Below are 25,359 nucleotides of genomic sequence, written 5' to 3'. Positions count from 1 at the left end.
TTCCTTCCTCTTTTTCTTTTCTGTTCCTCTCCTTTCAGCTTTGCCAACCCAGCCCTCAAACCAGGTGTGGTCAGGGCACGACCTCACCTTGCGCCTCCTACCCCACCTTCCAGGCTGTTGAGAACGTGCCTGCTCCTCACAACAGCTACTGTTGACCCTCACAGGCTATGCTTCTCACTCAGATACTCTGACTTTCAGCACACTTATTAATTCTAAGGTCACATGACATTGTTGAAAGAACTCAGCTGGCAAGACTGGAAGCCTGAGTTCTAGTTCCAGCTCCACTCACTACGACTTTGCTGTGTGACTTAGGAAAGTCTCTTCTCTTCTCTGGGTCTCAGTTTTCCCATTTTCGTTGAAAGGAGAGGCTTGAAGGAAGACAACAGAGGTCAAGAGTATGGTCTTTGGAGCAAGAGCAGAGTTCAAACCCCAGCTCCGTTGCTTATATTTGTGTGACCTGGGATAAGTCTCTACACTATACCCCCTTCTAGACTTATATTCTCTCTCTGTAAATGGAGATAGATACCTGCCATATCCATTGTAGTGAGGGTTACACAAATTCATGCATACAAAATACCTACCTGGCCCATGGTAAGTGCTCGATAAACACTGGCTATTTCTCTTAAAAGTTCTGATATCCTAATATGTTATGACCTCATAGATTCCAGAACATTATTTGAGTCTATGTATGTATGAGAGCCTCGGGATCTGTCTCTACCACATTAGATGGCTCCATAAGTAATATGTTACAAGTCTGGAATTTCCCACTGCTGTGCTTCTAACATCCTGTGCACCTAAAAATCTTGCATCCCGTGGCTCTGAGTCCCTGCCCCATCCATGTCAGAAATGTTCCAAGTGCCTGTGCCCTGACAAGAGAGACTCAGGGCTCACTATAGCTAGTGTCTTCCCAGCCCCCAGCATCTCTTTGTACCTGGGCAAATCTTGCAGCACTTCCCAGCCACATTCTCGGGGTGATGGCAGGGGTACTCAGTGGGGCAGATCACCCGCTGGCAGTCTTGGCGGCCGTCCTGACAGGTGCACAGGATGCAGGGCAGGGGTCCAAAGGAGCGGAAGGCTGGGTGCCACACCTCCCCATGGGAGTACGTCTTTCCGCCATGCACACAGGCTGGGCCGAGGAGGGCAGGAAGGGAGGAGGGTCAGTGCCTTGGACTGCTGCCAGAGTCCAGTAATAGGTGAGGGTGGGGTCTTGGGGAGGCCCTGTTCCACCAGTCTGGCCCAGCCACACTGCCTACAAAGTGGTGGCCAGGGTATAAAATTGGTCTCACATCCCTGACATCCCCCGTCTCAGCTCTCAAGACTGAGATGTGCCAAGTAAAGACTTTCTGAAGATGAAGAGTCCCTCTCCTGTCCTCAGAGCCCTTCTGGTGGGGCAAGGAGGGGAATGGCCTGACAGTAGAACTGACATCAAGTCCTTCACTACCTAGCTGTGTGAGCTCTGGCAGTTCCCTCCCCCTTTCTCAGCCTCAGTGTCCCATCTGCACAAGAGGTGCTGGGACAGATGCCTCTGCAGCCATTCCCACTCCACCAGTCGAGGTGCTCTACAGTGAAGCTTCTTTCCCCCACTGTGCTGCCATGGCTGCCCAAGTGGCCTCCTTCCCCACTTCATCCAGACTGTCCTCCCACAGCCCAGCTCTGCTCCCTCCTTCCTTTGTTAAAAACTTTCCCTCAGCATTTCCTTATATGATCGTAATTTATTTACATGCCTGGGGCCCCTCGAGGACAGGGACCATTCTTCATCTATCTGTTCTGTGCCCCTCGATTCCTGGAAAAGACATGGCAAATGCTCAAAAAAATATTGTTATACTGACCCTCAGTCCTGATTCCAGGACTGGTTCTGTCTCTAACTGAATACTCTGAACCTCAGTGTTCTCATCTGTCAAATGAAGGTTTAGACACAATGCTCTTTAAGGGTACCTTAGTTCTGATGTTCTGTAAGTCTATAAGCTCACGGCCAAGTTGAGACTGGAGAACTACTGAGTCAGGGGGGTGCAGGTACGGGAGGTGGGAGTAGTCGGGGCTCCCCTTTCCCACCTCGGGAGTTGGTTGGAGAGGTTCCGGTCCCCACCTTTCTTATGTTTCTCCTTCAGGACAATCTTGACTGTCGTGCTGCCTGCCCCCTTCGGTCGGAAGTGGCGAGGAATGAAGCCCAGAGGGGAGCTGAGCCCGGTGGGGGCTGGGGTGCTCAGGCCACTCTTTCTCCCACCGTCCCCTGAACATGGGTCCTGGGACTGTCTCTGCAAATGGCAGGAAGGATGGAGGTCACTGATGGGCCTCTCCCAGTGGAGGAGCAGCGAGACGGCTGCAGTGAGCAGCCTGAGGGTAGACACCAGCATGACTCCCCAGTGAAGAGAGGGCACAGGCTAGGGACAGAAAGATGATCTGGATGAGGTCTAAGACATTTTCAGACAAGGGATTTTTGAAAACTCTCAGAGGATAGTGGTTTGGAGATGCAGCCTCCACTAAGTCCCTCTCAGGCCTGTCAGAGCCGGGTCCTTGGGGCTGGGGTGGGCAGAGGGCGCTGAGATCTTGATCTGGGAGACATAAGTGATCAAGGACCTGGAGAACTTAATATTTAAGAAATAGAAGGTGAGAATTTAGTGAGGATGAGAGTCAGGAAATTCTTCTTTGAGAAGATTTAGGTGATGGGAGAAGGGGATAGGCCTCTGAAGATCCCACCAGACCCTCCAAATGCCCTGGGGCAGGAAAAGTAGGAGAAGGCCCCAACCAGAGACAGAGGGTCTCCAGAGCTCAGGTCTCCTTTCCTGAGCCCCTGGATCCAAGATCTCAAGACCCTGCCCCTCCAGATCAGGTCTTGGAAGGGCTGACAGTGCCAGCAAAGGGTGTGTGGTGAGGGCAGTGTAATGGGGCAGGAGCTTCATGGTTCATAGTTTGGGAACTGGCAACTTCAGGTTATGGGAGAGGAGCAAGTGATTGGCTTGGGGCAAGAGCTTCTCATCCCCTTTGCTGCCCCCCAAGTCAGTCACATTCCTTCTTCTACAGCCCCTTGCTGCCCCGTAGAGTTTCAGTCAGTCCTCGGATGGCTGGACTGAGTCCACAAGAACTCCCAGAGTAGAAACTGTGTCTTGGGCCCCAGCGTAGGTCCAGGCACAAAAGAAGCTCCTAGGAATGCTTGTCAAGTGGAAGAGATGCAAGAAGGAATCGAAGAGCCCAACCCCCAAATGGTGACTTGCCCACATCATCCAGTAAGTAGCTGCTCAGGGCCTGGAACTAAGCCTGGGTGGGCTTTACTTCACATATTGCCTCCTAGGGAGAAGAATAGAAGGAGAAGAGATGCCCTGGCTCAGGTCCGGGGGCACAGAGGCCCCCACAGCTGATCGGCCTGGCTGGGAAAGGAGGATGAGTTGGCAGAGGAGAAGGGAGAGTATATTGGTTCACACTCCTGGGGACTCTCTGGGAAGGGAAGCCTAGCCTCCAGTCCCCCAGGGACCAGGTGACCCAGGTGGAGTTGTTCACTTTGTAGACAAAGCACAGATGGAGGATAGGGACTTGTTTCACTGTGTGATCCCATTCTCCCACCTCTTTCCACTCCAACCACAGAGGGCTGGGCAGTTTGGCCCATCTTAGCTCTAGACCAAGATGAGAGGAGCCAAGACAGGGGGTAGGGGGAACAGAGAGGTAGTCCCCAGACGAAGAGCTGGTACCTCAGGAGCTGGGTGGGGAAGGCTGACCCTAGTCAGAGGCCACTCTCAGGGGAACATGCTGCCCAGAGGTGGCCTGAATAAACACAGACACAGGCTCTGGATATAACAGTGTCAAAGAGTTTCCTAGGAGGGAAATCAGTAAGTTTGGGGCCTGCTCCTACCTGTGTGGTGCTTTTTCCCAGGCCCCTCCTGGCCCATTGGTCACAATGGGAGCCATAATGGGAGGCTAGAGAGAGAAGCTGGACATGGTGGGGTAAAGGAGCTGACGCAGGTGACCAATGAGAAATGAAGACAGTAACTAGTATTGTCTGCTCTACAGTCATGGAGAGTTAGGCCCTGGATACCAGCCCACCTCACCTCCTCTAACCAGCTCATCAGTAAAGCTGTGCACTCACCACCCCATGGTGTGGCTGTGTGGTGTCCTCTTCAGCTGATTTCTCACTTGACCCATCTGAAAACCCAAAGGGAAGTTGGGTCAGCCTCTGCCTCCTCAGCCTTGCTGGCTGGAGCCCTGCAGGCCTCCACCTCTAGGCTCTGCCCCTCCAAGGCCTAGTACCACTTCTGCAGCCCCCATGCTCCAGTAGGTTCCTTTCCTCCAGTGGGGACTTATCCCCACTTCTCATCATAGCCTCTCTTCACCCTTGGGTTGCTGCCTCAGTTTCCACACTGACTTCCTGGTCACCAAGAGGACTAAATGGCTCGGCTGGGGCACAGCATCTAGTTAAGCACGCATCATGGATGGCCCAGAATCCCATCCCTGCAGCTTGCTTAGTTGTAGTCCCCCTGGCAGTCACTCTTGAAATCACAAGGCCTTGGTCTACACATTACGCTCCTGGGTACCAGCTGCCCCCCACCGCCCAGCCCCTCTGCTCCTCCAGCTGGGACACCCTAGGACACCTCCATCTTCCACCCCATGAGGCACCAGGACACAAGGCCTGTTGGAGCCCTGGGACTTTGTAATGCCTGGAGGAGACCTCTCTCTCCCAAGCCCCTGCCTCACATACAGTTTGGCTCCCTCCAAGCATTCTTGGTTCAAAGACCAAGAACACTGGAATTATACTGCTGATTAGGAATCACTGAGGCCAACCTCTCAGTGTATTTTGGCATAGCTGAGGCCCAGAGAGGAGAAGGAATCTGCAGGAAATAGCTGGAAGAACCAGGACTAAACTGGAGTCACCTGGCTCCTGGTCCCGTGCCTTTCCACAACACCAACATCCAGGGAAGCATTCTACTGGGGTGCACTCCCCTCCCCTAGTCCTGCCTCCTCCAGGAAGCTTTCCTGGACTACCCCAGCCAGTAGGGAACAGTTCGACCATCTGTGCACTTCTGCTTAGGCTGTTTGTCTTTCACTAGCCGATGTGTTGGCCTATCTCTGTCCTATACAGAGATTCTACCTGGATTCTGTTTAACACGCATGCTCTGAGCCCAGGCCTATGCCCAGCTCTGCTATGAGGAAGACAGGAGGAGATGTGGTCCCTGCCTGTACAGAACCCTCTCCTGTGCCTCTTCTGATCCCCTCAGCTTCATCTAATCATGGGGACCTCAACTACATGTTACAGACACTGCAGCAGCGCCCTCTCCACATGGGCTCTAACCGACTTCCCTCAGGCTCAGCCTGCAAGCACCTGCCCTCATGCCCACACCTCCCGTCATGTCTCCTGCCCCCCACTTCTTATTCCATCCCATTCCTTCCTTCTGCTCCCAGGAAGACCTAGCACCCATGTGTGCACATACAAGGGGGGACCATGAGGGCATTCCCACCCTTGGGTGAACCTTTGACCAATGGAAGTTGCTGGCTCGTGGACAAATTCTTACCCTTCCTCTATTACCCCCAGACTTTTCTGGGAAGCAGATGACTTAGAGCAATAGGTCACACTTGATAGCAAGCAGAGGCAGTTCCCCAATACGTTCTTGTGTTGCTTCCCCTTCCTTCCCTGCTTAACTCCCCCTTACCCTCCTTCCTGCTCCCTGGAATTGCAATAAAAATGCACGTCAGCCTTTGCCACGGGCTTAGTTTTCTGGAGGAAAGAGCAGGCTAAGCTACCTCAAAGGAGTGGTCTGCTACATGCTTGGTGTCCCCCGAGGTTCCCCCAGCTCTGAGAGTCCATGGCTGGGCCCCTGGGGTGGGGTGAGTGAGCACTGCCAGATCCAGGGATAGACTCACCTTTGCAGGCCTGGCAGCAGGCGGCGGGCAGCGGGAGGGGTGCAGGGCAGCCTGGTTCTGGGCAGGTCAAGAGGCCACAGTAGATCTGGCCCTCCTAACAGACAACAAACAGGAGCTGAGAAAGGAGCACTGATGAGGCCTAGCCTTGGGGCTAGGAGAGTCCCCTGCCCTTGAGGCATATATTCCTGAGGTCTCCCCTGAGGTGGGGGAGGGAAGGAGCAGCGGAGCATCCTGGGCGAGACCCAGCCAGCTCAAAGGAGGAATCCTCTGTACCCTCCCCATTCCCACTCCAGGCCCTAAGGTAACAGTCATCCTTCAGCTTCTGACGCATTTTCACAGGCTCTCCCAGCCACGAGATGAAGTGGGATCTTCCCATCTGACAGATGGGGAGAGCCTGCAGAGGAACCTGGGCTGCCTGAAGTCAGAGACACAGCCAGGTGGAATGGACTAGAGCCTAGTCTTTAGGTTTTTCCTACTGAAATCAATGTCCTCCCTTGGCCTGGAACAGGTGGCCCAGCATAGGAAAGGGGAATAGGTGGGGAACACCTTGGGCTCATCTTGCTCTTACTGAAAACCCTAGGTCCCCAACTTTAGGACCCAGCCTAGAGAGGCAAGCCTGCAGGGGAAAGGGCCTTCTGGGAATCAAGGGGCCAGATGACCTTTGGTGAGTCACTTCTCTTGTCTGGGTCTCAGTTTCCTCCTCTGGGAAATGGGGGCACTCCCACCTGGGCTGTGAAGATCAAGTGAGGGAATGACTGTGAAAACCCTTTTTAAACTGTAAGGCACACTGTACCTTGGTGGAAGTGATATTACCTCGAGTCCTTTCCCTATTCCTTTTCCAATGAGTCAAAAATAAGGATTCTGATCCTTCAGATGAGGCCAGGAGTCAAGCCAGACCCATGTAACCAGGGATGAGAAGGAAGGGGAGACCCAAGTACTCAGGGGGAAAGAACAAGGAACCACAAGAATGCTCTCACCATCCCACTACCATCATTTCTGTCTCTCCCCTCAGCCCCCTTCTAATCCAGGCCCTTTTGCCTTTACAGAAAGCAGCACGAAGCAGGGAAAGGACCATGGGGTTTGGAGTTATGTGACCCTGGATCTGAATTCTAGCTCTCCCATTTAACCAGCTATGTGACCGCAGGCAAGTTGCTTACCTGCTCTGAGCTTCAGTTTCCTCATCTGATATCCTTCTCCTAGGGTCACTGGGATGTTGTATACAAACACAAGGCATTTCCATGCACCTAGTAGGTATAATGGACTAGACCACTGCAAGAAGCTTAGACCCTGCAAAAATAATCGCTCTCTAGGTTGTCATCTTACAGACTTGTCATCTGTAAGTTGTTTGCTCTGCAGCACTGAGATTTTAAGGTTCAGAGCGTCAAACTGATGGGATGCCCTCACCGACCAGTTGGAGAGACAGGCCTAAGAGAAGTGACTTGCTCAAGGCCACAGAGGGAGCCATGGCAGAGCTGGAGCTCAAACGTGGTATCTGACACCTAGTCTAGGACTTCTCCCCTCACATGACTGCTAAATCTGATGATTATTTTAGACAGAGAGGACATTGGACATCACCTGGTCAGACTCGCTACACGCAGAGGAACTGAGGCCCAGAGAAGTTTAGTGATCAGGTAGTAAGGAAACTGGGACAGCAGAAGAAACTCCTGCCAATGTACAGATAAGGAGCTAAACCCAAGGGTAAGAATAACATGCTGAAAGCCACCTATAAACCTGTAAAAAGGCCACACCTAGGACCGCCCTGAGGAGGAGGGTGAAGAGTTTCCAAATCAGGCTTTGTATGACTTCAGTCTCTTGTGCCCTGATAGTACTGCAGAGTCAGCCCTGCCTGTCCCTAGGCCCAACTCTGACCCCAGCAAGGGGAAGTTTATGCAACTTCAAATTAAATTTCATTTGCTACAGTCTGGCCCTGTCTCTGTGCCCTAGGATGGATAACTGATCATTCGCTCATTCATTCATTCATTCACTAATTCAGTCATTCATTCAACAATCATTACAGACATCCTCTGTGTGCCAGGCCCTGGGCTGGGACCAGCAGTGGATACAGAAAATAATTGGGTATGTCCCCTCCCCTCCAGGAGTGCAGAGTCTACCGGGAAAACAGAAATGGGCAAATGTCATTGTGAGGTGACTGATGCTGTAACAGGCAGCTCAGAGAGTGCAGAAGCCCTGAGAAGGGCAGACTGTTCCAAAACCCACTTTGCTCTCACTTTGCTTTGAATAGGGAGAACAATTCCCCACCCCCACCCTGCCGTACACACCACCATGTTTTGCAGGCTCAGACCACTGGCCTGGGCTAAAGGGAAGGGAGAGGTCTTACGGTACAGCTGCAGAGGACACACTGGTTGGGCAGGCGGGAAGGGAACAACTCATGGGCACTGAAAATCTCTCCATGTTGGTACATGGTCCCGTTGTGCTGGCAGGACTTTGGGGGGGCCCGGAGCCCAGAGGGGGTATGAGGTTCTGCAGGTGGAGAGGGGCAAGAGGAAGAAGAAAGTAAGGTTTCATGTGGATCTAAGAGCTTTAATTAAGAATTAATTAAGCCTCACCATGTGACACTTTCTAAAGATTTTGCATTTCACTCCGTTGTGGCATTTAAACCAGGCTTTGGCTTCAGCATTCCCAGCCAGTCCCCATATCAGCTAACCAAGAAGATGTCTCCCTGACACCTACAACCAACTATGTCACTCCCTCCCATGGCTCCTCACAATGGCCTTTCAGCCCCTCAGTATCTGAGCTGGTCCTGACCAGAGCAAGAAGGCAAGACCAGAAGCTTCAGCTCCACTGAGCCCCACTCGGTGGGGATCTGTGTTAGTTTACTCAGTATTCAGGGAGCATCCCTGGAGCACCTCCTAGTGCCAGGCACTGCTCTAGGTGCTGGGGACACAGTAGCAAACAGAACAGAGTCCCTCTTGGAGTGACATCCTAGTGGAATTAGCTGAGATGACCTAGGCTGTCCCTGTGCTTAGGGTAAGCTCCTGTCATTCACTGGCTGCCAGAACCCTCCTCCTCATTACCTGCCAATTATCTAGTCCTCATCCTGCTGGGTAGAGGGGTAAGTCTCTAAGCCTCCGGTCCTGAGAGAACCCACTCATTCTTTCAAGACACCTTTACTAAACACCTTCTCTGTACTGGCACCATGCTAGGCATTGGGAATGGAGTGCCAAACAAGATCAGTCCCTCCCACCAAGAAATTCACGATCTATGCAACGACATGAATGGACCTAGAGGGTATTATCCTAAGTGAAATAAGTCAGTCAGAGAAAGATAAATACCACATGATATCACTTACATGTGGAATCTAAAGAACAAAATAAACTAAAAAAACAAAACAGAAACAGACTCATAGATACAGAGAACAAAATGGTGATTGCCAGATGGGATGGGGGTTGAGGGGCTGGGTGAAAACAGTGAATGGATTAAGAAGTACAAATTGGTAGTTACAAAATAGTCATGGGGATGTAAGTACAGCATAGGGAATATAGTCAATAATATTGTAATAACTATCTATAGTGCCAGGTGGGTATTGGACTAATTGCCGGGATCGCTTCATAAATTATATAAATGTCAAACCACTATGCCGTACACCGGAGACTAATATAAAGTAATATGGAATGTCAACTCCAACTGAAAAAAAGTCAAAATCTAATTGGTAGAGAGACATGTCATAAGCTGTGACGCTGTCACATGGTGAGGACTGAGGCACGGAGGAGGAGCTGCTTACTCAGCTATTTTCTGGGAGTGGGCTCTGGGAAGGCTTCCTGGAGGGGCTGATGGCTGAGCTGAGTTATGAAGAAAATGTAGAGCCAGGCAGGTGAAGGGGCAGGGCCAGAAAAGACAGAAGGAGAGAGGAGCATGTGAGGAAGAAGGGGCCTGGGCCAAGGCACAGTCAGCAAGGAGCCGCCAGGACTCCTGAGGTCAGCCTCAGACAGGGAGAAGGCATGATGCCCACACCCCATCCGGCACTGGGCAGGGCGAAGTTCAGAACTCCTGCTCCTTGAAGGAATCCTGATCCAGGAATCTCTGTGACCCAAGGCAGAGCCATGATCAGATGCTACTGGGGTCCCACTTGGAAAATAAGCCCCTCTATACCCACTCTGCATGCACAGGTCCCTAGCTCACCAGGAGAACCCCAATTCCAAAGCCTAGAGGCTGAGGCTATAATCTGGAGCTTCCCTTCATTGCCTTCTTGATGCTTCTAAACAATGATTCTTCTCTCAAGATCCTTCCACCTCCACCCCTCCAACTCTTCTAAGTTGTCCTGCTGGCTGCCTCTTATTGGACATTTGGTTATGCCAGTTTCTTCTCAAACCACCTCTCCACCCCTCTCTCTCTCACCTCTACTTCCAAGAATCCTAGTCTTAGAGGCTCTTAGTGTCTTAAAATCATTGAATCTTAGACATTTAGCATCAGGACACACAGAGCCCCTGAAAGTCTGCACTGGGAGGAATCTCAGAGTACATGTACTCCAGCTCCTTCAACCATTCCTAGCCCCAGGATGGAAATCCTGGGGTCTCTCTACAAGCCCTCCCAGTCCCAGCTCACTCATTTCCGCTTACACAGGCATGTCCATTCCCTATGGCTACAGCCAGCCAGAGGGAGACTGGAGCCTGAGTGTGCCATCAATAGGCCAAGCATGCCCCAATTCCTTCAGCTACTCTCCACATTTTCTCTCTCCTTCTGCCAAGCATGGCTACTTAAAAATGAGACATTTGCTGCTACTCCAGCCTTCCTTGGGGATCCAGGATGTTTTTTCCCCTGAGAGCCTTTGCATCGACACCTCCGATGGCTAGAGACTGCCCTTCTCATTCCAGGGGCCTCCTTCTGCCAGAGGCCTGCATCAGGAGTGGGAGAAGAGTCAGTTGTCACAAGGGGAGAAGACTCAGTTGTCACAGGGGGAAGAACAAGGTTACTTACCCACACACCGAGGACAGCACTGCTGTGGCTCGGTCACAGGCTGGGGACAGTGGACAGGTGGGCAGTGGAGGCGGTAACAGTTCACATGGGCACTCTGAAGAGGACACAGGGGTCAGTCCTGGTTCCAAAGAGCCATTGCCTCCCACCTGAACCTGTCCTCCCCCAAAATCCCCATCCCAACTGTGGGACGCTGCACTCATTTTAAGCCTGTGATGGGATAAAAACAATAAACTCATGTGTCCAGTCTCTCTTCTTCCCTTGTTCACTTGCGTGACTCACGCATCCATGACCCTCCCCCGCCACTGAGTGGGGCACAGTATGCATGGGTTTGTGCAGATTTTGTATCCCCTTCATGGTGTTTGAGACATACAAGTAAAAACATTGAGTTATTTTGACATTGATCTTGACTGTGTTATTTTAATTCCAAGGCTTTGTTCTTTGATCTCTGGGCCTAAGCTTCATGGTTAAGAGAGTACTGTGACACATGAGGGCAAGTGACAGGGATGGGAACTAGAGACCTGATGTGGACAAGACAGGGTTTCGTGATCTACTCCTTAAATCTCTGGGAGGTTTGGGTGACCCTGCACAAAATCTCTGGAGTTGGCACCAGAGACAGAGGAGCCTGAAGTTCTTACACTTTTCCAAGTACAGCAAATGAAAGAGAAAGGAGCAGAGAAACACACACAGAGATGAGGAGTTGGAGAGAGAGAAGCTACCACCGCTTTTGGCAGTTTTCCCAGCTCCCCGGGCAGTTTGTCAGTCCATCCTAGGCTTCCCACACCTCACATCTCCTCTGCCATAGAGGTCATTGCACTGTGTTGTAACGAACTATTGACCTCTGTCTCATCTATTCCACTACAAATTCCCAAGAACAAGGACCAAGCCTCATTCTATTCATCTCTGAATCATCAGCATAGGGCCTGGCTCCAAGTTAGTGCCTGCTAAAGTTTGAGTGAATGAATGACAACAAGGAGGGGAAGGATAAATGATTTCTCTCTTAGAGGAATGGAGGCAGCTTTGTTCATACTTTGAAGGTGGCAAGTTTGTTTCCAGCCTCCTTGCCCACATCAGTGCCCACAGCATTTCTCCCAGAGGTGGCCTTTTGCCCCATGGAAAACCCTGGACCAGGCCCTAGTCCCTCTGGAGTCGCTGCTTCCCAAGATGGCCAGAAATGATCATAAGGATTAATCAGTGCTACAGAGCATCATAGAGTCCACAGTACTGGGCGGAGCTCCAAGAGGGGCCTTCTAAACTGAGGCCCTCAGATATGAAAATAGGGCAGAGTGAGAGGAACCGTGAGGCCTGAAGAGTTAGAATCTCTCTTGATTCTGGCCTCGAAGGAACCAAGGGATGGAGAGGATCAGTGACGTACAGTAGGAAATAAGATGGAGACAGGCTAGGGGTTAGCCATAACTGCCATGCATTGAGTGGCTACTTGGTAGGGACTTTATGTAATATAGAAATGTATTATTTCACTTTATCTTCTCAATACTAGGAGTAGATACTATTATTCACACTTTCAAAATGAGAAAAGAGCCTCTGAGAGGTTAAGTTGCCTAAGACGACACAGCAGGTAAGCACTACCTCCAGGGCTGCGTACTTTCCACGATGCTAAGCTGCCTCTGGTGGACTGGGCGGGGACTCATGTATTCACTCGATATTAACTGTATGACTACTGAGTGCCAGGGACATAGCAGGGAGTGAGACTGACAAGGTGTCTGCTCTCAGAGAGTTTACACACTAGCAGGGGGAAACAGAGCACAAAAAATAAACAAGTAGGAACTCGATCATTTTAGATGTTTAATTTATGATAATAATCAAACAAGGTAATGTGATTGATTTAACAGAGTTAGACTATTTTAGAAACAGCAGTCAGAGAAAGCCTTATAAGAAGGTAACATTTCCATTATGAATTGCAGGATGAGAAGGAACCATTTACGAGAAGATCCAGGGAAAGAACATTCCAGGTGGAGGAACAAGTATGTCGGCACAGGTAGGAAATGAGGCTGGAGAACAAGGCAGAAGCCAGATCGTATAGAGCACAGCAGGGAATTTGAATTTTACTTTAGGTGCAAAAAAAAAAAAAAAAAAAATCGTTTGGAGAGTTGTAAAAGCTTCTGGAATGACGTGATGAGTTTTATGTTCAGAAAAAATCCTTGCTGTGCAAGAAGGGGCAGGGTGACCTGTTGGGAGGCTCAAGTAGCATCCAGGTGAGAGATGAAGGTGGCTTAGATTAGGGGGAGCAGTGATGGTGAAAGAAGTGGAGTATTCAGGGTGTATTTGTGGGGTATCAGGTTATTGGCTCTAGCCCTTTGGGTTGAGGAAACTGTATGTGTGAACTCTGGGGACAGAGAAGGGATTAGCTCCAGTAGATCACTAAACTTGGACTTTGTCAATTGGATCACATGCTATGTCTGGAATTTTTCTGTTATGGTTTCCTTCCTATTCTTTGACTATATTTCATTAAGTTCTTTTTGAAAAGCTGATTGGTCTCAGATGTGCTAAGGAAGGGGAGGCAGTCATGAGGGTTGTGCCCCCGTAGGCATCAGAATTCTACCTGGGGCCAACACGGTGGAAGCAGTGGGGAATCAGAGGGAAAGTTCCCAGGAGGACGGAGAGCCCAGTGGTCAGAGTCAGGAGAGGCGCTGGCCCTGACCACTCTACCTCCCAGTGTCCCCTCAGAAGCTCTTCTCTGCTCCCACCCTGAGCTGAGGACTGTTGTAATAAGGGAAACTCTTACTGGCTTTCTGCACTCTTCTCTTGGCTTTGTGTAGGGAAAGAGAGGGGCCCAAGGCCCTGGCTCCAATTGAAAGATAGGTACCCTCTCTCTGCAGGTACCAGCACCCAGAGAGAGCTGAGGATATCATGACAACCAGGCTGGGCCTCTGGCAGCTGAGCTAAAGCCAAGGGTATTTCAAGCCTCTTAAATCTCTTCTCTCTTGCCCACCCTCCAACCTCACACCTGGCCTAAGAATTCTGAATCATATGGGGGTCTCATTTATTTCACCTAGTCGATTGTGCAAGGCCCTGCAGGGGATGCTGGGCTGGGGGTAGAGTGGCAGGAGACAGAGGACAAAAAGACATAGTCTCTGCCCCAGTTTGTTCAGCCTTCAGCAGGACACAGAACCGGGTGTGAGGCAGCCCCCAGGAAGACCTGCTCTTGGGCTCCACCTACCTAGGAGGTGCAGTAACTGGCAAACACGGATAACTATTATACCTGGCAACAGCAGTCAGGAGAAAGGGACGGAGAAACTTACATGGGATCCCAGAAGAAGGAAATAGTTGCAGGTGAGAGATTGAGTAAGCCTACTAGTGGAGGTAGCATTAGGCCAAAGCCTGGAAGAACAACTCTTTGGACCAGTGGAATTGGGGGAATGCACACTAAGGCAGGGCGGCAAGAGAGGCCTGGGAGAAATAGTACGAGGAAAGGAAGGAATGGGAGGCCAGGTCAGAAAGGCTCTGTCGTCTGCTGCGCGGGAGGTAGGGAGGCTGGTACCAGCAGAGGTTTAAGGAAGGCTGGAATGAGAGATGGGAGACTCAAGTCCCCAGCCAGCCCAGTCGCCGATCCACTGTGTGACTCATCTCTGAGAGGTGCACAGCAGTGGTAGTAGGTATTGCGTACTCGGTTGTGAAGTGGCATGGCCCCAAGTCCCTCAGCTGTAGTTAGAAGAGCATAATTCTAGAAGGCCTGATTCTGGAGTGCCTCTGACCTCTAGAGTCAGGCTGTCCTCCCTTTCCCCTAGAGCGACTTCTCCCAGAGATACCTGACGTAGGTGGCAGGGTGGCTAGAGGAACGTACCTCAGAGCAAGTGCAGCGCAGGCAGTACATCAGGCCCTGTGGCTCCAAGTAGGGATGCCAGCTCTCGCCGGGGGAGTATTTCTTCCCGTGGAAAAGGCAGAACATGTCCGGGCCTGGCAAATCAAACAGGGCTTTGTCAGTTCCAGGAGGCTCCAGCCCAAAGACCATGCCTCATCCCTCCTTTTTTCTGGTTCTACGAAGGATGTCATCTGGACCACTCAGGCAAAAGTGAATTTGCTGGACATGCTCTCCCAGTCAGGGGGCCAGAATGTCTAAATGAGTCTGAATCTCTGCTTGACCACTCACTTACTGTGCGACTTTGGGCATGTCACTGTCCTGCTCTGAATCTTAAACAGTATAAGTGCTTTATAAATTTAAATTGTGGTATAAATTTAGTTATTACAATTAGATGAATAGTCTGAGGCCCAGAGAAGACAAATTACACCTCTGAGGTCACATAGCAAGTCAGTCACCAAGCAGCGATGAAAGCCCAAGTCTTCAGATTTACAGTCCAGAGCTCCTTCTGCCCTTATAATCACACTTGCTTCCTCTTGTCTCACTTTGTTTAGTTATTTGCTACACCTCTGTACTCTCGACTCTCTTACCCTCTGCTGTTCCCTTATTCTCTCTCTCACCTACCTTTTGAATAAAGCCACTCACAGTAGCTTTTTTATTTTCATATTATACTATGCCCCATGATGAGAAGTGCTTGAATTGGGAAAACAAAGTGCTGCCTAATAAAAGGTTAGAAAACTGACTTTTAACCCATTTCCATTGCTTCGAGAAGACTCGCCAGTGGTGCTTGCAGCTGCAGCATTTACCCCGAGATAACTCACGGATTACAGTCCTAACTTTATCCCCAAAGTTTGCCATGAAATATCTCGCATTTAATATTTTCGCATTGCTCTAGTATATTGATAGTCTTTGGAAACAAATGACATCGTTTTATTTATTGCATTCTGTTTTTAGTAGTAGTACTTCCATTTACAAAATATAGTAATTCTTAATTGCTGAAAATGTCAAATCCTAGAAAACGTAGCATTCCAACATGGGATGTTAAATTAACACGGGCAGCGAGCTGCACTTTTTTTTCTTAAATGGGAAATGGATTAAATATCCTTAAAAACAGTCATAGGTGCTACTGTGATTGCAGTCAATTGATTATTGTGTGTGTGACTGCACATCGGTTGATTATTTTTTGTAATCTGCATATGTCAATATGTAGACGAGTGCTTCTAAGAGTGATTGAAATTGTTTCCTTATGTGGATTAGATACCTTTCCTGCAAACCTGCTTTCTTGAAGCCCCAACCTCTTACCTTCTACAGCCAACCATTTGCCCAGGCTTTTGGGCTCTCTCTAGGACTCACCTGCCTTCACCTCTCATCTGCTCACCAACAAGCCATGGGTCAGGGTTCCCAGTCCAGCTTGCAGCTGCTGGCCCCACCCTTCTGCCTCTTGCCCTATTTCTGCCAACCCTCCTCCACTCAGGCACCTGGTGATTTTTGCCACCCAGAAAGGATGATGCTACCATTCCAATAGAAAAACTGTCCATTACCTAAAGAATATCTGAGTTCCTTTAGGAAAAAACTGGGAGACCCAGCACAAGTGAAGTGTCTACAAAGGCTTGCTGAATTAAATAAGATTGAAATATGGAGAAAGGGACCAACATTCATTGACTATCTTCTCTGCACATCACTTATCTCATTAACATTGTTGTTTGGATAACTAAATTGCAAAACGCTTGTAAAGTGCTTACTTAGTCTAGTTCTCAACACTTAGTTGAATGCTATTATTATGATAATCATGGTAAGGTCTCAGCAAGATGGACATTATCATCTCGAATAGACTTTTATACTCACAGAATCCCAGAGCACTGAAAGCAGTACACTTGTAGGGGGAGGTCACACACAAGGCAGAATTTTCTCAGTGCTGGCGGTGGGCTGGAGTGCAGCCCCCGGACCCACAGCTCTAGAGCTGAGGAGCTCAAGGGCCATTCCCAACCTTTAGAAAGTTGCCTTCGTAAGAAGCAGAAATCGGCCTCTGGCTCCTTGCACTGCTCCTGCTCTGCCTCTTGGGCCTCCCAGAACAAAGGTCTGAGGCCATGGTTTTGATGCCCTCAGAGCTGTATTTTGATGGCCACTGGGGACCAAGGAACACACAGCTTAGTTCTCTCCCCACCCCGCTCCAAACCCCCAAAGCAGAGGAGGGGATCAGACAGCAGATCCCGTTCCCAGCAAGGCCCCGGCTGGCCCGTATCAAATGAACTGTTTATCTCAGCCTCCGCTGGCAGAGAGGGCGGGACACAGGTCCAGCTGGGGTGCTTGTCAGAGTCAGCCTAACTCTCCGAGGACTGAATAATGTCTTTCTTCCTCAATCCCCTCCTCCCACCAGGGAGTGGGGCGATTACAACACTACTGTGGCCTTAGGTCTCAGCCTTGCTGCTGAAGAAACCATGTTCCACCTTCCTTGTGGCAGCCCTGTATCCTGGCCCCTGAGCCAATTGGCATCCCCTCTCCCTCACAGATTGTTCAGAGTATGAAGACAGAGAGAATGTCTCAGCCCAAGGCCAGGCCGGGAGGCCATTCCCCTCACCAACAGATCTGGCAGTAGCTGAGAGTGTGGGGGGCCTGGCAGGCCATCCCTCAACCCCAGGAGGCCTGCCGAAACCATAATCCCCACCTTTATCAGACCCTCCTAGGTGAGAGGAACAAGGAAGGGTGGCATCCCTGGAGCTCCCTCTTTTTCTAAGGAGGAAAGTGTCCAGGGCCATGCTAAAACCAGGCAGGGGGTAGAACTGCCAGGCAGGGGGTGGCCTCTGCCTCTATCCCTGCAGTCCTGGCACTAGCCCCAATCCCTGCACGTGGCTGGTGGGAGGAGCTCTAGCTCTTTGTGCCACAAATGCACTGTATGATGTTGAGATGAGTCTTTCTGAGCCTCAGTTTCCCATATGCAAAATTAAGTGTGTGTCTGGGAGTGAACTTTTATCTTCAAAGGTTTTCTGCACAGATAGTTTATGAATCCATGATTCCAAAATTCTATGACTCTAAGGTTCTAGGTTTCTAAGATTCAAGGTTTGAAAATTCCATGTTTCTAAGAGTCTACATTTCATTAGAACATGAAGATTTTGTGGTTCTAAGATTTGATCATTTTAAGCTTCTACCATTTAGGATGTGTTTGTGGTTCCGTACACCTAGACTCTCAGGGGCCCCAAGGAGGGTTAGGATGAGGTTCGGGGAGCCAGTGGGGCCTATCCCGAGTGACGTGGAGGAGGCAAAGTTTGTCTCTCACATCCCCTCCCTTCCCTTATGCTCTCTTTGGTCCTCCGTGGCCTTCTCACTTCTGCCCTGGCCTTGGGCCTGCCCTGCTTCCTCTCCCCACCCCACTACCATATCTCATCCCACCAACCTGTGCCCATATCTCTCTCCCCAATTTAGGGAGCTAAGGAGGCTCTGTCAGAGATCTTAGAATTAATGGCTGTGATGTCTAACCTGGGTAAGAGACTGTTAGTGGGGGAAGTTTATGTTTGAGGACAATTGGCCCTGTTCCAGGTTTTAGAGAAACAGATAAGAATTAAATTTGGACAGGTCTCATACCCCTCAAAACTCCTCATTCAGTGGATATATGTATATAGTCTAAAGACCCTGGCTTCAGAGTTAGATAGGCCAGGGTTCAAATTGGATTTGGCTTTTATCTACAGCCTGAGTTTAGACAAGTTACTTAACCATTTCAGGCCTGTTTCCACATCTGTCGAATGAGATTAGTAATAATCTCTACATTTGGGGGTTACTGTAGAATTAAATCAGAGAATATATGTAATACGCCTTGTGCCTGACACATATAGATGCTCAATTAAATAGTAGGTTAAAAACAGACAAAAAGCAGATCTGGGTGCTGACTCATTAACTTCCCTAACAGTCTGTTTCTCATGGTAGATTTTACTCCCGGGATTCTATGAACAGCTCCAGGCTCCTATGAACAGCTCCAGGCTCACAAGGGCAAAGGAAAGCCACAGAAAAGTTTCAAATTGGGGTGTGCCAGTTATCAGGTTTGCATTTTAGAATCATCGCTATGGTCACAGGAATAGAGAATGAATTGGAGGGCAAGACTGGAGGCAGAGAGACCAGGGGGAGGCTGTTGCCGTCATCTGTTTTGAGACCATGCTGCCCTAGATCAAGACAGAAGCAGTGCCCATGGGCAAAAGTGCAGGTTTGAGAGACACTTAGTAGGTACAGTGGGCAGGCTTTGGGACAGACTGGACATGGATGGAGAAGGTGAAAGAGCAATCAAGATGGGATTGAGCTTTCAGGCTGGAACAAATAGCTCAGAATGGGGTATTTGGCACAATAAGCAATAAATGTAATTATCATTAGTTATGATGTTATTATCATTAGTAATAGTAATATTATTTCCCACTATTCATGTATTGAGCTTTTAATATATCAAGTCTTATACTAGTCATGGGTCTGTACATGACTAAATAAGACATAGTCCCCATCCTCGGGGAGCAGACTAAGGAAGAAGACAGATAGATGTAATGCATACAGTCTGACAAATGCTGTGATAGTATAGAAGCTTAGGCTCTTCAGGGAAGCTTTCCTGGGAAGATGCCTGAGCTGGGTCTTGACGAGCTAACAAGGTACCAACAAGCAGCAGAAGCGTCATGCAAAAGCACAGAAGTTGGGTGACCGTGGTTCTTGCAGGCCATTGCGGGTGGCTGGGGCGGGCTGGGTGCCAACACTCCTTCCTGCAGTGTCCACTCGGATAGGCCACAGCCAAAGCTCTTCATCTAGTTGGACACTGACTAAAGTGATTGTATTTAGTTGACCTAACCTGAATTCAGGACAGCAATGTTTACCAGACTCCAAATGTTATCAGGTCACCCCAGCCTGTCATGAGCTAGCTCCTACCTGCTTTTCCAGAAAAACTCTGTGGCAGCCCTGTTTTCAGCCTCATCTCCTCTTGCTGAATTTCTCACTCTTCCACCACCCCCGCCAGGCTCCTTCACACTTTTGTCTTCGCACATGCTGTTTCCTCCACTTGGAATGTGAAACTCCATCTCCAGCGTTTGACCAACTCGTTCTTCAAAAGCTTGTTTAGGTGTCACCCTTTCTGTGAAGCTGCTCTAACCTTCCAGGCCACTGGCCAGTCCTTCCTCAGGTCTCCCACACAACCGAGTTCAGCCCTCTACTACTGGTATAAAAGTACCCATTAAGTGGGTTCTTCTTGCTTACTCAATTGTGAGCTTCTTGAGAACAAGAACTAGATCTCATTAATTTTTGTATCTCCAGCGCACCGTGCAGAACCTACATAGAGGTGATGCTTGCAGAATAAATGTACAATGAAAGAATGGAGTCAACAGAGAGGGAAGCTCTGGAAGAGAAGGTGATTGATGGCTCTTATTCCTGAAAACCACTTTCTTTAACAAAAAGAGAACTTCATTATGTGATAGGAGAGCCAAATTCCTCTCAGCATCACTTTGATCTTACCACCTAACAGGAATTAGCCTCTTTCCAGCTCTTGCCATGTGAACCCCCAATCACCTACCAAACCAAATACCATGTACAAAAAGGTCAGGAACCTGGGCAGGTAAGGGGATGAGGGATTCCATGATCTTCATATGTAAGTTAAAATTTCCAAACTGTTCCATCTAAGGTCATCCCACACTCTGCCTTGAAACTCTCATGCTATGACAAATGTCTTGTAAGGGGTAGTTAGGAGTGGGTAGTGTAGTTGGGAATTCTTCCAATAGGAAGCAGAAAATTCAACCAGAAAGAAGCTTCTGTGCTACAGGAGAGGCTGGAGGGGACCGAGAGGGACTGGGGTGTGAGAAGAGAGGCCTGGAACTGTGGCTGGCCTGTCCACAGCCTGCGAGGGCTCAGGAGATCAGAGTGAGCCAGGCCGCACAGAAATGTGAGAACGTTTACATCTTTTCCCTTGCGCCCACACAGCCATATTTTCTCTATTTATTTATAGTCCTCTTTTCTCCAAAACAAACTCACTCCCCTCTAAGACATAAGCTCTGCTCTGGTACCCAATGTGGGAGGCCTCCTAAGGGAATCAGAAGTGAAAACCTCAGCTCCTCCGGGGCTGAGCTGTGCAACCTAGGGAAAAGGTCTTCACTTCTCTGACGCCGACTCCTCTAATCTGGCATGTGACAGATGTTCAGGAGCCTTGAATGACCTCAAAGGAGAGAACCATCAAATCAGGAAAGGAAGCTCTGATACCCAACAAGAATCAGGGGGCAGAGTTGAGACTGTTTATATTCTATTCTGCCTTGAACATATACACTTTAGATTCACAGAATCTTAGGGAAACTAGGGACTTAGAGATGACATACAATCCTCTATTTTACAGATGTGAAAACCAAGTCCTCGAAAGGGATTGGGACTTGCCTAAGATCATTGATTTATGTCAGCACAAACTCCAATGTCAGTCTTCAGATCTGAAGGGGGTGCTTATAGAAATACCCATTCTCTAAGAGACAGGATAGAAAGAAATGGCTTTAAATGGCAAACGAAAGGATCCAGGTGAGACATAAAGAAGAATCTGATTACAGAATGGGTAACAGAAGACTACTGTGGAACGGTCTTCCCTGGGATGGGCTTCTGCCCAGAGGCAGAGGCAGGCCTGAAATGATCTTCCCAATTGCACCTCCAGGCGGCACCACTCTCACCCCAGTCCTTTTATTTGGGAGTCCAAGAGACTCAAGGTCCCTCTCCCAGAGCCCGGCGCCGTGGCCAGTGGCTGGGGGAACTTGAGAGGCCAGTCCTGGAACAGGTGCAACAGCTGGAGCAACGGGCGCAGCTGTTGCCCAGCTCCTGCTCAGCAGTTTGCAAGTGAGTGAGTGAGACGGAGACCTCTACTGGTGGGAGAGAGGAGGTGCAGAACCTCCCAGATAGGCTCAGAAAGGGGCCTGCCTGGAGACAGATGTCCCGCCTTTCCTCAGGTGCCTGCCACCCTCTCATGTACATCTGGACAGGTGGATGGGGATGCGACTAAACTGAACAGCAGGGCAGGGTCCCCACTGGCGAGTCTCCCTCTACACCCACTGTCTGAGGCTCTCTAGGTTCTTTCTCTTAAGGGTCTGTCTGTCTATTCCTCTCTGGGGCAAAGGAAGGAGTGTCATGCTGCACACCCACACTTGCCCAACTCCCTTTTCCGAAGGTCTGAGTAGACTCAGAATAAAGACACTAGCATCTTTGGATCTTAAAGTCCTAGAATCACGAGATGTTAAAGCTAGAATCGTCCTCAGTGATTATCTATTTATGTCCAACCATCTCACTTCACAGCCAGGAAAACTGAGAGGCGGGGAGAAAGGCAACTTGCCCTATGCCACAGTTGGGATTGGTGGCTGAGCCAGGAGCTGGAGCTCTGACCTTCTGATTCCAAGTTTGTCTTTTGCAACACATTATATCATGGGAGCTCCCTTCCCGCCCCATCTCTGCTTCTGGGGTCTGGGATTCTGTCACCGGGGAACAGAAGCTTCGAGTCCCTCAAAGATAAAATAGAGAGATCAATGTTTTTACTTGATAATTTGACTCTCCTGAAAGTGGGATTGGATGGAAGGAGGGGAGAGAAAGCAGAAGCATGCTGGATACCTTGTAGGGGGAGACAATTAGTAAGGGTAGGGTACAAAGGAGAGGAGCTGATAAGGGCATACAGTTCTGGAGAGGAAGTCAGGATACTAGGCAGATTCTCCTTCCATAGAGGGATGAGTGATCAACATTATGCATGCATATGACTCTGCCTGGGGCTGGAATCAGTACTGTTCAGAGACCAAGTCAGGGACTCGGAATTGGGGTTCAATCTGTGGTTAGGATTTGAGGATCAGGGCTCAGCATCTGGCTGGAGTTGAGGCTCAGTCTGGGTTGGGATCACAACTCAATCTGTGTCTGGAAACAGAGCCAAAGATAGAATAATCTTTGTTTGAATAGCCTTGTAATTTAACCGAGGAGCAAGCTGCCATGCGTGCTCACAGGCCCTTGGCATTTGCAAGGCTAAGCCACCTCAAGAGTCTGACACCACACAGACTTGAGAATTTCCATCTGTCAGCACCACTCCTAAAAGCACCTAAGATGCCACCAGGAGATTTCTTACCCACAACAGGCCCAGGATCTTACTTAAACTAAGACAAGGACCTTCATAAGAGACCTTCAAATAGGACCCTGGCAAATAACTATAGTATTTATACATTGTCATCAACAGACAAAATGAAGCTCAGAGAAGGGAAGTGATTTGCCCCAATTCATACAACCAGTAAGTGACAAATCAGAAACAACACGCCAGGTCTCTATTCTTTTCTTTAACAAATTTGCTGTGTGACCTTGGGCAAGTCATTCACCCTTTCCGTGCTTAGTTTAACTATAAGGATAGGAAAATCGAGGGGTAGAAGCAGATGATTTTCAAAGGCTTTTCCAGCTCTGACATCCCAGAATTTTAACACAACCCTCTGAATGCCAGTCCACCTCAACTTAACTTAATAAGTCTGCTCTGAGTTATTATGTGTCTTGAGTTAAGCTCCAGGCTGTAGGGGAGACTGAATACTGGCAGGACCCAGTGAGAAGTATGGACCTGAAGGCCAGTGGAGGCATAGAAGAAGGAGATCAGAGTGGATCTGGTAGCCAGGGAAAAGTTTGCTGAAAGGTGTATCTAAGCAAGGTGAAGGGCTGACGAGATATGAGAGGCAAAGAGGGGTATGGGTAGGACATGAGCAGTCTTGCATAATGATCTGATTCTAGGGCATCTTTCCAAGATGCATTAAAGGCAATGATATCTGGAGAAAAACCCTGAAACTGAGAACAATGTGCCAAGTAGGAGAGAGGCAGGCATGGAGGGCATCCTGTGCTAAATCCCTTTTAAGAAGCAACAGGTAAGTGTTAAGAGGAAACCTCTAGGGCTCAAGGAGGGGGAGGAAACATTTACTGAGTACTAGGCATTGTACTGTACTGAGCACTTTAACAGTCACCTCCTTTCATCCTCTCAAGAACCCTTTGGATTCCAGGTGAATATGTCTGAGACAGATGACAACATTAAGGCGCAGAGAAGTTGTAACTTATGAAAAGGAGCAAAGCCAGAACTTGAACCCAACACTGAGCTCTTCCCATTACTTGTTACTAAGGACTTCTATAAGTCTCATGCTGTTGGCAGCCCAGGAAGGACCAGACATGAAGCCTGCCTTCGCCAGGAGAGACAAGAATGAAACAAAATCAGCCCCACGGGCTCGGAAAGTCACATGCAAAAGAAAGGCAGATATCGGGGAGCTGAGCTGTAGGGAGGAAATAGCATTAGGCTGAGAGGCGGAAAAATGAGATCTTCATCCCAGGCTCTTCCCAGTATAACCTAGAGCAAAACCACTGCCCCTCCTGGGCCTCCGATTATTGGATATTCAGGGTTTGAACCAAGTGCCTTCCTTCTTATTAAGAGAATCTTTAGTTTTGTTATCCATTCTCACAGCATTCTAAGAGATAGGCAGGGAATGGGGATGGGGTCCATCAGCCTATTTGGGGGTTAGGGAGGAAACTGAGGTTTAGAGAGATTATATAAACTGTGTAAAGTTACACTGCATCCAAGTGGAAAAGCATGAATTAGGAAACTAATATTTTTAAAGAACCTACCATGTACCAGCTAGATGCTGATGCTAGTTGCTTTACATGTTTTCTCTAATTCGATTCTCACAACAGTCCTGGAATTTTTACTCCTATGTAATAGATTAGGAAACTGAGGCTCAGAGAGGTACCCTCCATGCCTGCCTCCCACCAACTGGTATTCAATAGACCTGGGATAATGAATATTGAGCTCTCTCACTGTGCCCTGCTGCCTTCCAGGGTCTCACAACTCTAAATCAGGGTTCCTCCCAGACCCTGTGGGGCAGGGGAAAAAAGCATAGGATTTGGAATTGGAGAACACTAGCTTTGGATGGTTTACTAGCTCTGTAAATGTGAGCAAGTTTCTTTCAGCCTAAGTTTTCTCGTCTATAAAATGCAAATGATACCCACCTCTTCGGAGTGAGGATCAAGAGAGAGAAGGGATTAGGACCGTTGTCCTAGTCAGCTCTCTCTTTCCACCGGTTCTCTTTAAAAGCAGTAGCCTTTTCATCACGGCCCTGCACCCAAACACATGGGACTCTCTACTAGGAAAAAAAAACACCCCCGCACCCCCAAAGCAGTGATCTGCCCTCTTTCCCGATGCCCTCAGTCTTCTATTCTCAGGACCTTGGCAGCAGTACCCTTGGCTCTGAGTCTTGCCAAGTTCCACCCAGTCTCCTAGTCATCAGCCCATACTAGTCGGCAGAGGAGCTCCACCCTTTTCGGCACAGGTGCTGCCTGGACGGCAGTCGGAACACCTTGGGGGTCCCAAGTCCTGCCACTTTCCCGACAATCCCAGGGGCCTGAACCCCTCTTCTGCCCTCCCAGCGGCCCCCGCCCCCGCCATCTACTTACGAACTCGAGCGTGGGAGTCCAAGGGGAACCAGAGCAGCGCGAGTCCCAGCAAGGAGGAGAGGACCCTTCCCTCGAGAACCATCCTTCTTTCCCCCAAGGACAGGCCACTAGGCTCTGAGCCGGGAGGGGAGTCAGAGACAGTGAGATGAGGGGGACACTGAGGCACAGGGACACAACGTAATCGACAGACCAGGGGAAGGCTGCTGCTACAGTGGGGAGAGAAGACACTAGAAGGTGGTGAGGACAGAAAGGGAGGTCTACGGCGGGAATAAGAGGAAGGTGTTAAGAGAATAAGTGGAAAGGAGGGAGAGAGATGGAGAGATGAGGAAGGTACGGCA

The 25,359-nt window shown here is 49.4% G+C and overlaps 1 protein-coding gene across 1 annotated transcript; it reads right to left on the bottom strand.

The window, feature by feature from the left end:
* Positions 1-896: 896 nt before the first annotated feature.
* On the bottom strand, positions 897-25,353 carry LOC105297658 (chordin-like protein 2). The gene is made up of 8 exons (XM_023535559.1): positions 25,022-25,353; positions 14,582-14,694; positions 10,783-10,876; positions 8,186-8,328; positions 5,848-5,941; positions 4,079-4,134; positions 2,087-2,255; positions 897-1,126 (listed from the first exon to the last, which is right to left on the bottom strand). Exons 1-8 carry the CDS (start codon positions 25,101-25,103, stop codon positions 897-899), a joined length of 981 nt encoding a protein of 326 aa, XP_023391327.1. The 5' UTR covers positions 25,104-25,353.
* Positions 25,354-25,359: the final 6 nt, after the last annotated feature.

This window comes from Pteropus vampyrus, unplaced genomic scaffold, assembly GCF_000151845.1.
Source record: "Pteropus vampyrus isolate Shadow unplaced genomic scaffold, Pvam_2.0 Scaffold141, whole genome shotgun sequence".
Taxonomy (NCBI): domain Eukaryota; kingdom Metazoa; phylum Chordata; class Mammalia; order Chiroptera; family Pteropodidae; genus Pteropus; species Pteropus vampyrus.
The sequence above is the reverse complement of the archived record's forward strand: the minus strand, read 5'-3'. Positions and strand labels throughout refer to the sequence as shown.